The sequence below is a fragment of the Tachyglossus aculeatus genome, chromosome 22 (genome assembly GCF_015852505.1).
Source record: "Tachyglossus aculeatus isolate mTacAcu1 chromosome 22, mTacAcu1.pri, whole genome shotgun sequence".
NCBI classification, from domain to species: Eukaryota; Metazoa; Chordata; class Mammalia; order Monotremata; family Tachyglossidae; genus Tachyglossus; species Tachyglossus aculeatus.
In genome coordinates this window covers 58,451,109-58,468,611 of record NC_052087.1, presented here as the reverse complement: position 1 = coordinate 58,468,611, position 17,503 = coordinate 58,451,109, and the positions used below count along the sequence as shown (strand labels likewise).

The following is a 17,503-nucleotide window of genomic DNA, read 5'->3' as shown; positions in this document are numbered from 1 at the left end:
TGAGCCTCCGTGACCTCATCTGGAAAATGGGGATTAATAATAATAATAATAATAATAATAATAATAATAATGGCATTTATTAAGTGCTTACTATGTGCAAAGCACCGCTCTAAGCGCTGGGGAGGTTACAAGGTGATCAGGTTGTCCCACGGGGGGCTCCCAGTCTTCACCCCCATTTTCCAGATGAGGGAACTGAGGCCCAGAGAAGTGAAGTGACTTGCCCAAAGTCACACAGCTGACAATTGGTGGAGCTGGGATTTGAACCCGTGACCTCATCGACCCGCTTCGACACAGTAAGCGCTTAATAAATGCCATCATCATTATTATTGTTGTGGGCAGCGAATGAGCCTGTTATGTCATATTCTCCCAGGGTTTAGAACAGTGCCTTGCACATAGTAAGCGCTTAATAAATGCCATCATCATTATTATTGTTGTGGGCAGCGAATGAGCCTGTTATGTTATATTCCCCCAGGGTTTAGAACAGTGCCTTGCACATAGTAAGTGCTTAATAAATGCCATCATCATTATTATTGTTACGGGCAGGGAATAAGCCTGTTATGTGATATTCTCCCAGGGTTTAGAACAGTGCCTTGCACACAGTAAGCGCTTAATAAATGCCATCATCATTATCATTGTTGTGGGCAGCGAATGAGCCTGTTATGTGATATTCTCCCAGGGTTTAGAACAGTGCCTTGCACATAGTAAGTACTTAATCAATCAATCAATCGTATTTATTGAGCACTTACTGTGTGCAGAGCACTGGACTAAGCGCTTGGGAAGTACAAGTTGGCAACATATAAAGGAATAAATAAATGCCATCATCATTATTATTGTTGTGGGCAGTGAATGAGCCTGTTACGTGATATTCTCCCAGGGTTTAGAACAGTGCCTTGCACATAGTAAGCGCTTAATAAATGCCATCATCGTTATTATTGTTGTGGGCAGCGAATGAGCCTGTTATGTTATACTCTCCCAGGGTTTAGAGCAGTGCCTTGCACATAGTAAGCGCTTAATAAATGCCATCATCATTATTATTATTGTGGGCAGGGAATGAGCCTGTTATGTGATATTCCCCCAGGGTTTAGAACAGTGCCTTGCACATAGTAAGCGCTTAATAAATGCCATCATCATTATTATTATTGTGGGCAGGGAATGAGCCTGTTATGTGATATTCTCCCAGGGTTTAGAACAGTGCCTTGCACATAGTAAGCGCTTAATAAATGCCATCATCATTATTATTGTTGTGGGCAGCGAATGAGCCTGTTATGTTATATTCTCCCAGGGTTTAGAACAGTGCCTTGCACATAGTAAGCGCTTAATAAATGCCATCATCATTATTATTGTTGTGGGCAGCGAATGAGCCTGTTATGTCATATTCTCCCAGGGTTTAGAGCGGTGCCTTGCACATAGTAAGCGCTTAATAAATGCCATCATCATTATTATTGTTACGGGCAGGGAATGAGCCTGTTATGTTATGTTCTCCCAGGGTTTAGAGCAGTGCCTTGCACATAGTAAGCGCTTAATAAATGCCATCATCATTATTATTACTGTGGGCAGGGAATGAGCCTGTTATGTGATATTCCCCCAGGGTTTAGAACAGTGCCTTGCACATAGTAAGCGCTTAATAAATGCCATCATCATTATTATTGTTGTGGGCAGGGAATGAGCCTGTTACGTTATATTCTCCCAGGGTTTAGAACAGTGCCTTGCACATAGTAAGCGCTTAATAAATGCCATCATCATTATTATTGTTATGGGCAGGGAATGAGCCTGTTATGTGATATTCCCCCAGGGTTTAGAACAGTGCCTTGCACATAGTAAGTGCTTAATCAATCAATCATATTTATTGAGCGCTTACTGTGTGCAGAGCACTGTACTAAGCGCTTGGGAAGTACAAGTTGGCAACATATAAATAAATAAATAAATGCCATCATCATTATTATTGTTGTGGGCAGTGAATGAGCCTGTTATGTGATATTCTCCCAGGGTTTAGAACAGTGCCTTGCACATAGTAAGCGCTTAATAAATGCCATCATCGTTATTATTGTTGTGGGCAGCGAATGAGCCTGTTATGTTATACTCTCCCAGGGTTTAGAGCAGTGCCTTGCACATAGTAAGCGCTTAATAAATGCCATCATCATTATTATTATTGTGGGCAGGGAATAAGCCTGTTATGTGATATTCCCCCAGGGTTTAGAACAGTGCCTTGCACATAGTAAGTGCTTAATCAATCAATCAATCAATCAATCAATCATATTTATTGAGCGCTTACTGTGTGCAGAGCACTGTACTAAGCGCTTGGGAAGTACAAGTTGGCAACATATAAATAAATGCCATCATCATTATTATTGTTGTGGGCAGCGAATGAGCCTGTTATGTTATACTCTCCCAGGGTTTAGAGCAGAGCCTTGCACATAGTAGGCACTTAATAAATGCCATCATCATTATTATTGTTGTGGGCAGGGAATGAGCCTGTTATGTGATATTCTCCCAGGGTTTAGAACAGTGCCTTGCACATAGTAAGTGCTTAATCAATCAATCAATCAATCAATCATATTTATTGAGCGCTTACTGTGTGCAGAGCACTGTACTAAGCACTTGGGAAGTACAAGTTGGCAACATATAAATAAATGCCATCATCATTATTATTGTTGTGGGCAGCGAATGAGCCTGTTATGTTATACTCTCCCAGGGTTTAGAGCAGTGCCTTGCACATAGTAAGCGCTTAATAAATGCCATCATCATTATTATTGTTGTGGGCAGGGAATGAGCCTGTTACGTTATATTCTCCCAGGGTTTAGAGCAGTGCCTTGCACATAGTAAGCGCTTAGTAAATGCCATCATCATTATTATTATTGTGGGCAGGGAATGAGCCTGTTATGTTATACTCTCCCAGGGTTTAGAACAGTGCCTTGCACATAGTAGGCACTTAATAAATGCCATCATCATTATTATTGTTGTGGGCAGGGAATGAGCCTGTTATGTGATATTCTCCCAGGGTTTAGAACAGTGCCTTGCAGATAGTAAGCGCTTAATAAATGCCATCATCATTATTATTGTTACGGGCAGGGAATGAGCCTGTTATGTGATATTCTCCCAGGGTTTAGAACAGTGCCTTGCACATAGTAAGCGCTTAATAAATGCCATCATCATTATTATTGTTGTGGGCAGCGAACGAGCCTGTTATGTGATATTCTCCCAGGGTTTAGAACAGTGCCTTGCACATAGTAAGCGCTTAATAAATGTCATCATCATTATTATTGTTGTGGGCAGCGAATGAGCCTGTTATGTTATATTCTCCCAGGGTTTAGAACAGTGCCTTGCACATAGTAAGCGCTTAATAAATGCCATCATCATTATTATTGTTGTGGGCAGGGAAGGAGCCTACTATGTGATACTCTCCCTGGCGCTTAGGACAGTGCTCTGCACACAGTCGGCGCTCGCTAAATATAATTCAGTGATTAATGAATGACTATTGTTATTCCTAGGAGGTTGGATTGGGGGGTGGGCCCGCCCGTGGGAACGACGGACCCCGGGGATGGGGGGCTAACCGGGCGGTCTCGATGAAGCGGTGGGTTTCGGGCCAGTGGGGCAGCAACTGTGTGGACTCCTCATCCCACAGGCGCACGTTGTGGTAGGTGAAGAGCTCGGGGAAGAAGTTGTCGATCTCCCGCGACACGTTCAGGATGTGGCTGACCCTGAGAGAGAGGCCGAGGCTGACAAGAGGCCAGGCCTCTTCATGGCACCCAAGCCCACTGTGGGCTGGGAGTGTGTCCGTTTCTTGTTGTGTTGACCCCTCCCAAGCGTTCAGTACAGAGCTCTGTGCTCCTTGACACCTGTCTACTTGTTTTGTCGTCTGTCTCCCCCTTCTAGACTGTGAGCCCGTTGTTGGGTAGGGATCGTCTCTGTATGTGGCTGAATTGGACTTCCCAAGCGCTTAGTACAGTGCTCTGCGCACGGTAAGTCTCAATAAATACGATTGAATGAAGGAAGGAAGGAGGTGTCATGGCTGACGAGAGGCCAAGCGCTTAGTACGGAGCTCTGTGCTCCTTGACACCTGTCTACTTGTTTTGTTTTGTCATCTGTCTCCCCCTTCTAGACTGGGAGCCCGTTGTTGGGTAGGGACCGTCTCTATATGTGGCCGAATTGGACTTCCCAAGCGCTTAGTACAGTGCTCTGCGCACAGTAAGCGCTCAATAAATACGATTGAATGAATGAGTGAATGAAGGCCGAGGATGCCGAGGGTGTGAAGAGGGCACGGAGAGGAGGAGGGCGGGCGACCGGAGGCAAGGAGGCGAGAAGCAGTGTGGCCTAGCGTCTACACCACAGGCCCAGGAGTCCGGAGGATCTGGGTTCCGATCCCGGCTTCGCCGCTAAACTGTATACTCATTCATTCATTCAATCGTATTTATTGAGCACTTACTGTGTGCAGAGCGCTGTACTAAGAGCTTGGGAAGTCCAAGTTGGCCACATAGAGAGACGGTCCCTACCCAACAGTATACTCGTTGCGGTCAGGGAATACGTCTGTTATATTATGTCGGGCTCAACCAAGCGCTTGGTACACTGCTCGGCACCCAGGAAGCGCTCAAAAAATAGGACTGACTGACTGACTGGAGGTAAGTCACTTGATTTCTCAGGGTTTCGGTTCCCTCATCTGTCAAATGGGGATTAAGACTGTGAGCTCCATGTGGGACAGGGATTGTGTCCAACCTGGTTAAGTTTCATCTACTGGAGCGCTTAGTACAGTGCTCTGCACCCAGGAAGCGCTCAAAAAATAGGACTGACTGACTGACCGGGGGCAAGTCACTTGACTTCTCAGGGTTTCGGTTCCCTCATCCGTCAAATGGGGATTAAGACTGTGCGCTCCGTGTGGGACGGGGATTGTGTCCAACCTGATTAACTTGCATCTACCGGAGCGCTTAGTACAGTGCTCTGCACACAGGAAGCGCTCAAAAAATAGGATTGACTGGCTGACCTTGGGCAACTCATTTCACTTCTCTGGGCCTCGGTTCCCTCATCTGTAAAATGGGGATTAAGACTGTGAGCTCCATGTGGGACAACCTGATGACCTTGTATCTACCCCAGCGCTTAGAACAGTGCTCGGCACATAGTAAGCATTTAACAAATACCATTATTATTATTATTATTATTATTATTATTATTATTATTATCATTATTCCCTGGGCCTCAGTTCCCTCATCTGTAAAATGAGGATTAAGACTGTGATCCCCACGTGGGACAACCTGCTGACCTTGTATCTCCCCCAGCGCTTAGAACAGTGCTTGGCACATAGTAAGCGCTTAACAAATACCATTATTATTCTTACTTTTGTGGACAGGGGTTTATTCAGGCTGATTTTACCGTTGGTAAATATCACTGGGCCTGATTAACTTGTATCCACCAGAGCGCTTAGTACAGTGCCTGGCACACAGAAAGGGCTGAACAAATACCAGGAAAAGATAAAAAAGAGTGGAAGGTGGGAAATGGAGGCGGGAAATTTGAGCGCTTACTATATGAAAAGCACTGTACTAAGCGCTCTGGTAGATACAAGTTAATCAGGTTGGACACAATCCCCGTCCCACACGAAGCTCACAGTCTTAATCCCCATTTGACAGATGAGGGAACCGAAACCCAGAGAAGTCAAGTGTGTGCAGAGCACTGTACTAAGCGCTCCGGTAGATTCTTACTTGTGTGGACGAGCGTTTATTCAGGCTGATTTTACCATTGGTAAATATCGTTGGGCCTGATTAACTTGTATCTCCCAGAGCGCTTAGTACAGTGCCTGGCACATAGAAAGTGCTGAACAAATACGAGGAAAAAATAAAAAAGAGTGGAAGGTGGGAAATGGAGGTGGGAAATTTGAGCGCTTACTGTGTGCAGAGCACTGTACTAAGCGCTCCGGTAGATACAAGTTAATCAGGTTGGACACAATCCCTGTCCCACACGGAGCTCACAGTCTTAATCCCCATTTGACAGATGAGGGAACCGAAACCCAGAGAAGTCAAGTGATTTGCCCCGGGTCAGTCAGTCAGTCCTATTTTTTGAGCGCTTCCTGTGCGCAGAGCACTGTACTAAGCGCTCCGGTAGATTCTTACTTGTGTGGACGAGCGTTTATTCAGGCTGATTTTACCGTTGGTAAATATCAGTGGGCCTGATTAACTTGTATCTCCCAGAGCGCTTAGTACAGTGCCTGGCACATAGAAAGTGCTGAACAAATACGAGGAAAAAATAAAAAAGAGTGGAAGGTGGGAAATGGAGGCGGGAAATTTGAGTGCTTACTGTATGAAGAGCACTGTACTAAGCGCTCTGGTAGATACAAGTTAATCAGGTTGGACACAATCCCTGTCCCACATGGAGCTCACAGTCTTAATCCCCATTTGACAGATGAGGGAACCGAAACCCAGAGAAGTCAAGTGACTTGCCCCGGGTCAGTCAGTCAGTGCTATTTTTTGAGCGCTTCTTGGGTGCAGAGCACTGTACTAAGCGCTCCGGTAGATACAAGTTAATCAGGTTGGACACAATCCCTGTCCCACACGGAGCTCACAGTCTTAATCCCCATTTGACAGATGAGGGAACCGAAACCCAGAGAAGTCAAGTGACTTGCCCCGGTTCAGTCAATCAGTGCTATTTTTTGAGCGCTTCCTGTGCGCAGAGCACTGTACTAAGCGCTCCGGTAGATTCTTACTTGTGTGGACGAGTGTTTATTCAGGCTGATTTTACCGTTGGTAAATATCGCTGGGCCTGATTAACTTGTATCTCCCAGAGCGCTTAGTACAGTGCCTGGCACATAGAGAGTGCTGAACAAACACCAGGAAAAAATAAAAAAAGAGTGGAAGGTGGGAAATAGAGGCGGGAAATTTGAGCGCTTACTGTATGAAGAGCACTGTACTAAGCGCTCCGGTAGATACAAGTTAATCAGGTTGGACACAATCCCCGTCCCACACGGAGCTCACAGTCTTAATCCCCATTTGACGGATGAGGGAACCGAAACCCAGAGAAGTCAAGTGTGTGCGGAGCACTGTACTAAGCGCTCCGGTAGATTCTTACTTGTGTGGACGAGTGTTTATTCAGGCTGATTTTACTGTTGGTAAATATCGCTGGGCCTGATTAACTTGTATCTCCCAGAGCGCTTAGTACAGTGCCTGGCACATAGAAAATGCTGAACAAACACCAGGAAAAAATAAAAAAGAGTGGAAGGTGGGAAATGGAGGCGGGAAATTTGAGCGCTTACTGTATGAAGAGCACTGTACTAAGCGCTCTGGTTGATACAAGTTAATCAGGTTGGACACAATCCCTGTCCCATATTGAGCTCACAGTCTTAATCCCCATTTGACAGATGAGGGAACCGAAACCCCGAGAAGTCAAGTGTGTGCAGAGCACTGTACTAAGCGCTCCGGTAGATTCTTACTTGTGTGGACGAGTGTTTATTCAGGCTGATTTTACCGTTGGTAAATATCACTGGGCCTGATTAACTTGTATCCACCAGAGCGCTTAGTACAGTGCCTGGCACATAGAAAGTGCTGAACAAACACCAGGAAAAAATAAAAAAAGAGTGGAAGGTGGGAAATGGAGGTGGGAAATTTGAGTGCTTACTGTATGCAGAGCACTGTACTAAGCGCTCCGGTAGATACAAGTTAATCAGGTTGGACACAATCCCTGTCCCACATGGAGCTCACAGTCTTAATCCCCATTTGACAGATGAGGGAACCGAAACCCAGAGAAGTCAAGTGACTTGCCCCGGGTCAGTCAGTCAGTGCTATTTTTTGAGCGCTTCTTGGGTGCAGAGCACTGTACTAAGCGCTCCGGTAGATACAAGTTAATCAGGTTGGACACAATCCCTGTCCCACACGGAGCTCACAGTCTTAATCCCCATTTGACAGATGAGGGAACCGAAACCCAGAGAAGTCAAGTGACTTGCCTCGGGTCAGTCAGTCAGTGCTATTTTTTGAGCGCTTCCTTTGTGCAGAGCACTGTACTAAGCGCTCAGGTAGATTCTTACTTGTGTGGACGAGCATTTATTCAGGCTGATTTTACCGTTGGTAAATATCAGTGGGCCTGATTAACTTGTATCCACCACAGCGCTTAGTACAGTGCCTGGCACATAGAAAGTGCTGAACAAACACCAGGAAAAAATAAAAAAGAGGGGAAGGTGGAAAATGGAGGCGGGAAATTTGAGCGCTTACTATATGAAGAACACTGTACTAAGCGCTCTGGTAGATACAAGTTAATCAGGTTGGACACAATCCCCGTCCCACACGGAGCTCACAATCTTGATCCCCATTTGACAGATGAGGGAACCGAAACCCAGAGAAGTCAAGTGTGTGCAGAGCACTGTACTAAGCGCTCAGGTAGATTCTTACTTGTGTGGACGAGCGTTTATTCAGGCTGATTTTACCGTTGGTAAATATCGCTGGGCCTGATTAACTTGTATCCCCCAGAGCGCTTAGTACAGTGCCTGGCACATAGAGAGTGCTGAACAAACACCAGGAAAAAATAAAAAAGAGTGGAAGGTGGGAAATAGAGGGGGGAAACTGAGGAAACATACCCATTGCGCTGCAGCTCCTCCAGGTTGGCGGCATTCCACTCGGAGCCCTACGCAGGGAGACAGCCGTTTTAAAGCCGCCCGTGTCCTTGCCCGCTCCTTCATTCAATCGTATTTATTGAGCGCTTCCTGTGTGCAGAGCACTGTACTAAGCGCTTGGGAAGTCCAAGTTGGCAACAGTGGGCTCCCGGTCTAGAAGGCTCACCTCACTCCTCTCCCACTCCAAAGCAGCCCACGACACTTCGCTCCTCTAACGCCACATCAATCAATCAATGGTATTTATTGAGCGCTTCCTGTGTGCAGAGCACTGTACTAAGCGCTTGGGAAGTCCAAGTTGGCAACAGTGGGCTCCCGGTCTAGAAGGCTCACCTCACTCCTCTCCCACTCCAAAGCAGCCCACGACACTTCGCTCCTCTAACGCCACATCAATCAATCAATGGTATTTATTGAGCGCTTCCTGTGTGCAGAGCACTGGACTAAGCGCTTGGGAAGTCCAAGTTGGCAACATAGACGGTCCCTACCCAACAGTGGGCTTATTAACAATAATAATAATAATAATCATTCATTCAATCGTATTTATTGAGCCCTTACTCTGTGCAGGGCACTGTACTAAGCGCTTGGGAAGTCCAAGTTGGCAACATGGAGAGACAGTCCCTACCCAACAGCGGGCTTATTAACAATAATAATACTAATGATGGCACTTCCTTCCTTCATTCATTCATTCAATCGTACTTATTGAGCGCTTACTGTGTGCAGAGCACTGTACTACGCGCTTGGGAAGTCCAAGTTGGCAACATAAAGAGACGGTCCCTACCCAACAGTGGGCTTATTAACAATAATAATAATAATAATGATGGCACTTCATTCATTCATTCATTCATTCAATCGTATTTATTGAGCGCTTACTGTGTGCAGAGCACTGGACTAAGCGCTTGGGAAGTCCAAGTTGACAACATAAAGAGATGGTCTCTACCCAACAGCGGGCTTATTAACAATAATAATAATAATAATGATGGCACTTCATTCATTCATTCATTCATTCAATCGTATTTATTGAGCGCTTACTGTGTGCAGAGCACTGGACTAAGCGCTTGGGAAGTCCAAGTTGGCAACATAAAGAGACAGTCCCTACCCAACAGTGGGCTTATTAACAATAATAATAATAATGATGGCACTTCATTCATTCATTCACTCATTCAATCGTATTTATTGAGCGCTTACTGTGTGCCGAGCACTGGACTAAGCGCTTGGTAAGTCCAACTTGGCAACATAAAGAGACGGTCCCTACCCAACAGCGGGCTTATTCACAATGATAATAATAATAATGATCATTCATTCAATCGTATTTATTGAGCCCTTACTCTGTGCAGGGCACTGTACTAAGCGCTTGGGAAGTCCAAGTTGGCAACATACAGAGACGGTCCCTACCCAACAGCGGGCTTATTAACAATAATAATACTAATGATGCCACTTCATTCGTTCATTCATTCATTCAATTGTACTTATTGAGCGCTTGCTGTGTGCAGAGCACTGTACTAGATGACCTGGCCTCGTTCTCTACCCCCACTCCCACCCACTGCGTTGGACTCACCAGGTAGACGTGCGGGAAGATGCGGGAGGCCCGGTCCCGCTGGGCCAGGAGCAGCAGGGCCTCGTTGTCGATGAAGTCACGGTGGTCCTGTAGTGGACGGCCCAGGCGCTGCTCTAAAGCCTGGCGGATCTGCGGGGCGAGAGGTGGGGGGTCAATCAATCAATCAATCAATCAATCAATCGTATTTATTGAGCGCTTACTGTGTGCAGAGCACTGCACTAAGCGCTTGGGAAGTCCAAGTTGGCAACATCTAGAGACGGTCCCTACCCACCAGTGGGCTCACAGTCTAGAAGGGGGAGACAGAGAACAAAACCAAACATGTTAACAAAATAAAATAAATAGAATAGATATGTACAAGTAAAATAAATAAATAACGAGAGTAATAAATATGTACAAACATATATACATATATATAGGTGCTGTGGGGAAGGGAAGGAGGTAAGACGGGGGGGATGGAGAGAGGTTCATTCATTCATTCATTCAATCGCATTTATTGAGCGCTTACGGTGTGCAGAGCACTGGACTAAGCGCTTGGGAAGTCCAAGTTGGCAACATCTAGAGACGGTCCCTACCCGACAGCGGGCTCACAGTCTAGAAGGGGGAGACAGAGAACAAAACCAAACATATTAACAAAATAAAATAAATAGAATAAATATGTACAAGTAAAATAAATAGAGTAATAAATACGTACAAGCATATATACAGGTCACACAGCTGCCAGTTGTCAGCCGTGTGACTTTGGGCAAGTCACTTCACTTCTCTGGGCCTCAGTTCCCTCATCTGGAAAATGGGGATGAAGACTGTGAGTCCCCCGTGGGACAACCTCATCACCTTGTAACCTCCCCAGCTCTTAGAGAAGCAGCGTGGCTCAGTGGAAAGAGCCCGGGCTTTGGAGTCAGAGGTCGTGGGTTCAAATCCCAGCTCTGCCAATTGTCAGCTGTGTGACTTTGGGCAAGTCACTTCACTTCTCTGGGCCTCAGTTCCCTCATCTGGAAAATGGGGATGAAGACTGTGAGCCCCCAGGGGACAACTTGATCACCTTGTAACCTTCCCAGTGCTTAGAACAGTGCTTTGTACATAGTAAGCGCTTAATAAGTGCCATCATCATTATTATGATTATTATTAGAACAGTGCTTTGCACATAGTAAGTGCTTAATAAATGCCATTATTATTATTATTATTATAACAGTGCTTTGCACATAGTAAGTGCCTAATGCCATCATTATTATTATTATTATTAGAAAAGTGCTTTGCACATAGTAAGCGCTTAATAAATGCCATCATTATTACTATTATTATTAATTGGCGGAGCTGGGATTGGAACCCATGACCTCTGACTCCAAAGCCCGGGCTCTTTCCACTGAGCCACGCTGCTTCTCAGCATGTACTTCCCAAGCGCTTAGCACAGTGCCCTGCACACAGTAAGCGCTCAATAAATACAATTGAATGAATGAATATTACTATTACTCTATTTACGTATTTATTTTACTTGTACATATCTATTCTATTTATTTTATTTTGTTAATATGTTTGGTTCTGTTCTCTGTCTCCCCCTTCTAGACTGTGAGTTGGGTAGGGACCATCTCTAGATGTTGCCAACTTGGACTTCCCAAGCGCTTAGTCCAGTGCTCTGCACACAGTAAGCGCTCAATAAATACGATTGGATGAATGAATGCGCTGTTTTATTTGTACATATTTATTCTATTTATTTTATTTGGTTAATATGTTTTGTTCTCTGTCTCCCCCTTCTAGCCTGTGAGCCCGCTGTCGGGCAGGGACCGTCTCTCGCTGTTGCCAACTTGGGCTTCCCAAGCGTTTAGTCCAGTGCTCTGCACACAGTAAGCGCTCAATAAATATGATTGGATGAATGAATGTGCTGTTTTATTTGTACATATTTATTCTATTTATTTTATTTTGTTAATATGTTTTGTTGTCTGTCTCCCTCTTCTAGACTGTGAGCCCGCTGTCGGGCAGGGACCGTCTCTCGATGTTGCCAACTTGGACTTCCCAAGCGTTTAGTCCAGTGCTCTGCGCACAGTAAGCGCTCAGTAAATACGACTGATGGATTGAATACAGTGTAACGATAATGAGGCACCTTCCCCGGCCCCCGTGAGCTTCCCCAAGCTGAGGTGGGGGTGGTGGGGGGTCTGGTGGGGGGGATCCCGCCGCCCCCCAGCCCCACCTCCTTGGCAGTTACGCTGTCCAGGTCACAGGCGTCCAGTACATGTCGCAGCTCCTCCCGGATCCGTCTCTCCGTCAGTTCCAGCTCCGAGGCCCTGCAGGCCCAACTCCGTCAGCCTCCATCAACCCCGGCCTCCTCGGCCCCCGGCCCCGTCAGCCTCCGTTGACCCAACTGGTCGTAATATAACAATATCATATATAACATAATAGTATAACAATGTAACAAAGCGCTCAGTACAGTGCTCTGCACACAGAAAGGGCAGTTTACAGCCCAGCGCTTGGAACAGTGCTTTGCATATGGCAACTGCATAATAAATGCCATCATTATCATTATTATTATTATTAGAGGTGGAGGCAGACATTAATATAACTAGATGACAGAAATGTACAGAAATTGGGGCTGGGAGGGGAGATAATAATAATAATAATAATGGCATTTATTAAGTGCTTACTACGCACAAAGCACCGTTCTAAGTGCTGTTTTTGGTTACAAGGTGATCAGGTGGTCCCACAGGGGGCTCACAGTCTAAATCCCCATTTTACGGATGAGGGAACTGAGGCCCAGAGAAGTGAAGTGACTTGCCCAAAGTCACACAGCTGACAACTGGCGGAGCCGGGATTTGAACCCATGACCTCTGACTCCAAAGCCCGGGCACTTTCCACTGAGCCACGCTGCTTCTCTCAGTTGCTTGGGAAAGGTATAATATGACAATATAATACATAACATAATAATAATAATAATAATAATAATGGCATTTATTAAGCGCTTACTATGCGCAAAGCACCGTTCTAAGCGCTGTTTTTGGTTACAAGGTGATCAGGTGGTCCCACGGGGGGCTCACAGTCTTCATCCCCATTTTACAGATGAGGGAACTGAGGCCCAGAGAAGTGAAGTGACTTTCCCAAAGTCACACAGCTGACAACTGGCGGAGCCGGGATTTGAACCCGTGATCTCTGACTCCAAAGCCCGGGCTCTTTCCACTGATAATAATGTAACAATATAACAAAGAGCTTAGTACAGTGCTCTGCACGCAGTAAGCGCAGTTTACAGCCCAGCGCTTAGAACAGTGCTTTGCATATAGTAAGCGCATAATAAATGCCATCATTATCATTATTATTTTTAGAGGGGGAGGCAGACATTAATATCACTAAATTACAGAAATGTATATAAATGCTTTGGGGCTGGGAGGGGAGATAACAATAATAATAATAATGGCATTTATTAAGCGCTTACTATGCGCAAAGCACCATTCTAAGCGCTGTTTTTGGTTACAAGGTGATCAGGTTGTCCCACGGGCGGCTCCCAGTCTTCATCCCCATTTTACGGATGAGGGAACTGAGGCCCAGAGAAGTGAAGTGACTTGCCCAAAGTCACACAGCTGACAAGTGGCGGAGCTGGGATTTGAACTCATGACCTCTGACTCCAAAGCCCGGGCTCTTTCCACTGAGTCATGCTGCTTCTCTCAGTTGCTTGGGAGCGGTATAATATAACAATATAATATATAACATAATAATAATAATAATAATGGCATTTATTAAGCGCTTACTATGCACAAAGCACCGTTCTAAGCGCTGTTTTTGGTTACAAGGTGATCAGGTGGTCCCACGGGGGGCTCACAGTCTTCATCCCCATTTTACAGATGAGGTAACTGAGGCCCAGAGAAGTGAAGTGACTTGCCCCAGATCACACAGCAGACATGTGGCGGAGTCGGGATTCAAACCCATGACCTCTGACTCCAAAGCCCGGGCTCTTTCCACTGAGCCACGCTGCTTCTCAGCATAAGACTATGAGCCCTGTGTGCAGAGCACTGTACTAAGCGCTTAGTACAGTGCTCTGCACATAGTAAGCGCTCAATAAATACGATTGATTGATCGATTGATGATAAGACTGTGAGCCCCACGAGGGACAAGCTGATGACCTTGGATCGACTCCAGCGCTTAGAACAGGGCTTGGCACATAAGAAGCAGTGCGGCTCGGTGGAAAGAGCCCGGGCTTTGGAGTCAGAGGTCATGGGTTCAAATCCCGGCTCGGCCACTTGTCAGCTGGGTGACTTCGGGCAAGTCACATCACTTCTCTGGGCCTCAGTTCCCTCATCTGTCAAATGGGGATGAAGACTGTGAGCCCCCCGGGGGACAACCTGATCACCTTGTAACCTCCCCAGCGCTTAGACCGGTGCCTTGCACGTAGTAAGCGCTTAATAAATGCCATCATCATTACTATTATTATTATTAGGAAGCGCTTAAAGAATACCGACATTATTACGGCCCCCGGCCCCAATCAGCGTCCGCCATCAGCCTCCACTGACCCAGGTTCTGCAGCGTGGCTCAGTGGAAAGAGCCCGGGTTTGGGAGTCAGAGGTCATGGGTTCAAATCCCGCCTCTGCCAATTGTCAGCTGGGTGACTTTGGGCAAGTCACTTAATCAATCAATCGTCTTTATTGAGCGCTTACTGTGTGCAGAGCACTGTACTAAGCGCTTGGGAAGTCCAAGTTGGCAACATATAGAGACGGTCCCTACCCAACAGTGGGCTCACAGTCTAGAAGGGGGAGAAGTGCATTTATTAAGCGCTTACTACATGCAAAGCACTGTTCTAAGCGCTGGGGAGGCTACAAGGTGATCAGGTTGCCCCATGGGGGCTCCCAGTCTTCATCCCCATTTTCCAGATGAGGGAACTGAGGCCCAGAGAAGTGAAGTGACTTGCCCAAAGTCACCAGCTGACAATGGCGGAGCCAGGATTTGAACCCATGGCCTCTGACTCCAAAGCCTGGTCTCTTTCCACGGAGCCACGCTGCTCCCCCATATAATGATGGCTTTTATTAAGCGCTTCCTATGTGCAAAGCGCTGCTCTAAGCGCTGGGGAAGTGACACGGGTCATCAGGTTGTCCCACGGGGGGCTCGCAGTTTTAACCCCTATTTTACCGACGAGGCAACCGAGGCCCAGAGAAGTGAAGTGACTGGCCCAAAGCCCCACAGTTGGCGGGGGCGCGATTTGAACCCACGACCTCCGACTCCAAAGCCCGGGCTCTTTAAACGGAGCCCCGCTGCTTTGCGGGTTAACTTCTCCGGGCCTCAGTTCCCTCATCCGTCAAATGGGGGTGAAGACTGGGAGGCCCAGGTGGGACAACCTGATCATCTGGTAGGCTCCCCAGCGCTTGGGATGTAGTAAGCGCTTAATAAATGCCATTATTATTATTATTATTCTGCCAGTCTCCCTCGAAAGCCCCGGACACTGACCGGCCGGGGTCCGGGTCGGCCCGTAGAGACTCAAGGTCGGCCATGGCCGTCCACTCGTTGAGGCAGCTTTGGTCGGAGGTCACTCGGGCCCGGTAGTGCTTCGTCCAGTCCAGTACACTCCCGCCCCCGGGCACCAGCCCGCCGGCCAAGGCCGCCTCGCACACCTGGTGCAGGACCTGCAGGGTGGCCCTGGGGACGGGGTCGGGGGGTAGGATGAGGCACAGCCACCAGTCAGGGGTCAGGGGTCATCATCAATCCTATTTATTGAGCGCTTACTGCGTGCAGAGCACTGTACTGAGCGCTTGGGAAGTCCAAGTTGGCACCATCTAGAGACAGTCCCTACCCACCAGTGGGCTCACAGTCTCAAAGGGGGAGGCAGAGGACAAAACCAAACATACTAACAAAATCATCATCATCATCAATCGTATTTATTGAGCGCTTACTGCGTGCAGAGCACTGTACTGAGCGCTTGGGAAGTCCAAGTTGGCACCATCTAGAGACAGTCCCTACCCACCAGTGGGCTCACAGTCTCAAAGGGGGAGACAGAGGACAAAACCAAACATACTAACAAAATCATCATCATCATCAATCGTATTTATTGAGCGCTTACTGCGTGCAGAGCACTGGACTGAGCGCTTGGGAAGTCCAAGTTGGCGACCTATAGACTTTTAGACTGTGAGCCCACTGTTGGGTAGGGACTGTCTCTATATGTTGCCAATTTGTACTTCCCAAGCGCTTAGTCCAGTGCTCTGCACATAGTAAGTGCTCAATAAATACGATTGATGATGATGATGATATAGAGACAGTCCCTACCCACCGGTGGGCTCACAGTCTAAAAGGGGGAGACAGAGAACAAAACCAAACATACTAACAAAATCATCATCATCATCAATCGTATTTATTGAGCGCTTACTGCGTGCAGAGCACTGGACTGAGCGCTTGGGAAGTCCAAGTTGGCGACCTATAGACTTTTAGACTGTGAGCCCACTGTTGGGTAGGGACTGTCTCTATATGTTGCCAATTTGTACTTCCCAAGCGCTTAGTCCAGTGCTCTGTACATAGTAAGTGCTCAATAAATACGATTGATGATGATGATGATATAGAGACGGTCCCTACCCAACAGTGGGCTCACAGTCTAAAAGGGGGAGACGGAGAACAAAACCAAACATACTAACAAAATCATCATCATCATCAATCGTATTTATTGAGCGCTTACTGCGTGCAGAGCACTGGACTGAGCGCCTGGGAAGTCCAAGTTGGCGACATATAGACTTTTAGACTGTGAGCCCACTGTTGTGTAGGGACTGTCTCTATATGTTGCCAACTTGGACTTCCCAAGCGCTTAGTCCAGTGCTCTGCGCATAGTAAGTGCTCAATAAATACGATTGATGATGATGATGATATAGAGACGGTCCCTACCCAACAGTGGGCTCACAGTCTAAAAGGGGGAGGCAGAGGACAAAACCAAACATACTAACAAAATCATCATCATCATCAATCGTATTTATTGAGCGCTTACTGTGCGCAGAGCACTGGACTAAGCGCTTGGGAAGTACAAATTGGCAACATATAGAGACAGTCCCTACCCAACATTGGGTTCACAGTCTAAAAGGGGGAGACAGAGGACAAAACCAAACATACTAACAAAATCATCATCATCATCAATCGTATTTATTGAGCGCTTACTGCGTGCAGAGCACTGGACTGAGCGCTTGGGAAGTCCAAGTTGGCGACATATAGACTTTTAGACTGTGAGCCCACTGTTGGGTAGGGACTGTCCTCTATATGTTGCCAATTTGTACTTCCCAAGCGCTTAGTCCAGTGCTCTGCACATAGTAAGCGCTCAATAAATACGATTGATGATGATGATGATATAGAGACGGTCCCTACCCAACAGTGGGCTCACAGTCTAAAAGGGGGAGGCAGAGGACAAAACCAAACATACTAACAAAATC

The 17,503-nt window shown here is 46.7% G+C and overlaps 1 protein-coding gene across 3 annotated transcripts in view; it reads right to left on the bottom strand.

Annotated features, from left to right (window-relative positions):
- SSH3 (slingshot protein phosphatase 3) overlaps positions 1-17,503 on the bottom strand; it is a 78,005-nt gene that overhangs the window by 19,621 nt on the left and 40,881 nt on the right. For 2 of the 3 annotated variants that reach the window (XM_038764371.1, XM_038764373.1), the window contains exons 7-11: positions 15,549-15,737; positions 12,316-12,409; positions 10,134-10,262; positions 8,546-8,592; positions 3,552-3,698 (exon numbers count right to left, since the gene is read on the bottom strand). In XM_038764371.1, coding sequence (XP_038620299.1) covers positions 3,552-3,698; positions 8,546-8,592; positions 10,134-10,262; positions 12,316-12,409; positions 15,549-15,737 — 606 coding nt within the window. The remainder of the gene's footprint in view (positions 1-3,551; positions 3,699-8,545; positions 8,593-10,133; positions 10,263-12,315; positions 12,410-15,548; positions 15,738-17,503) is intronic. The other variant, XM_038764372.1, reaches the window with a different exon arrangement.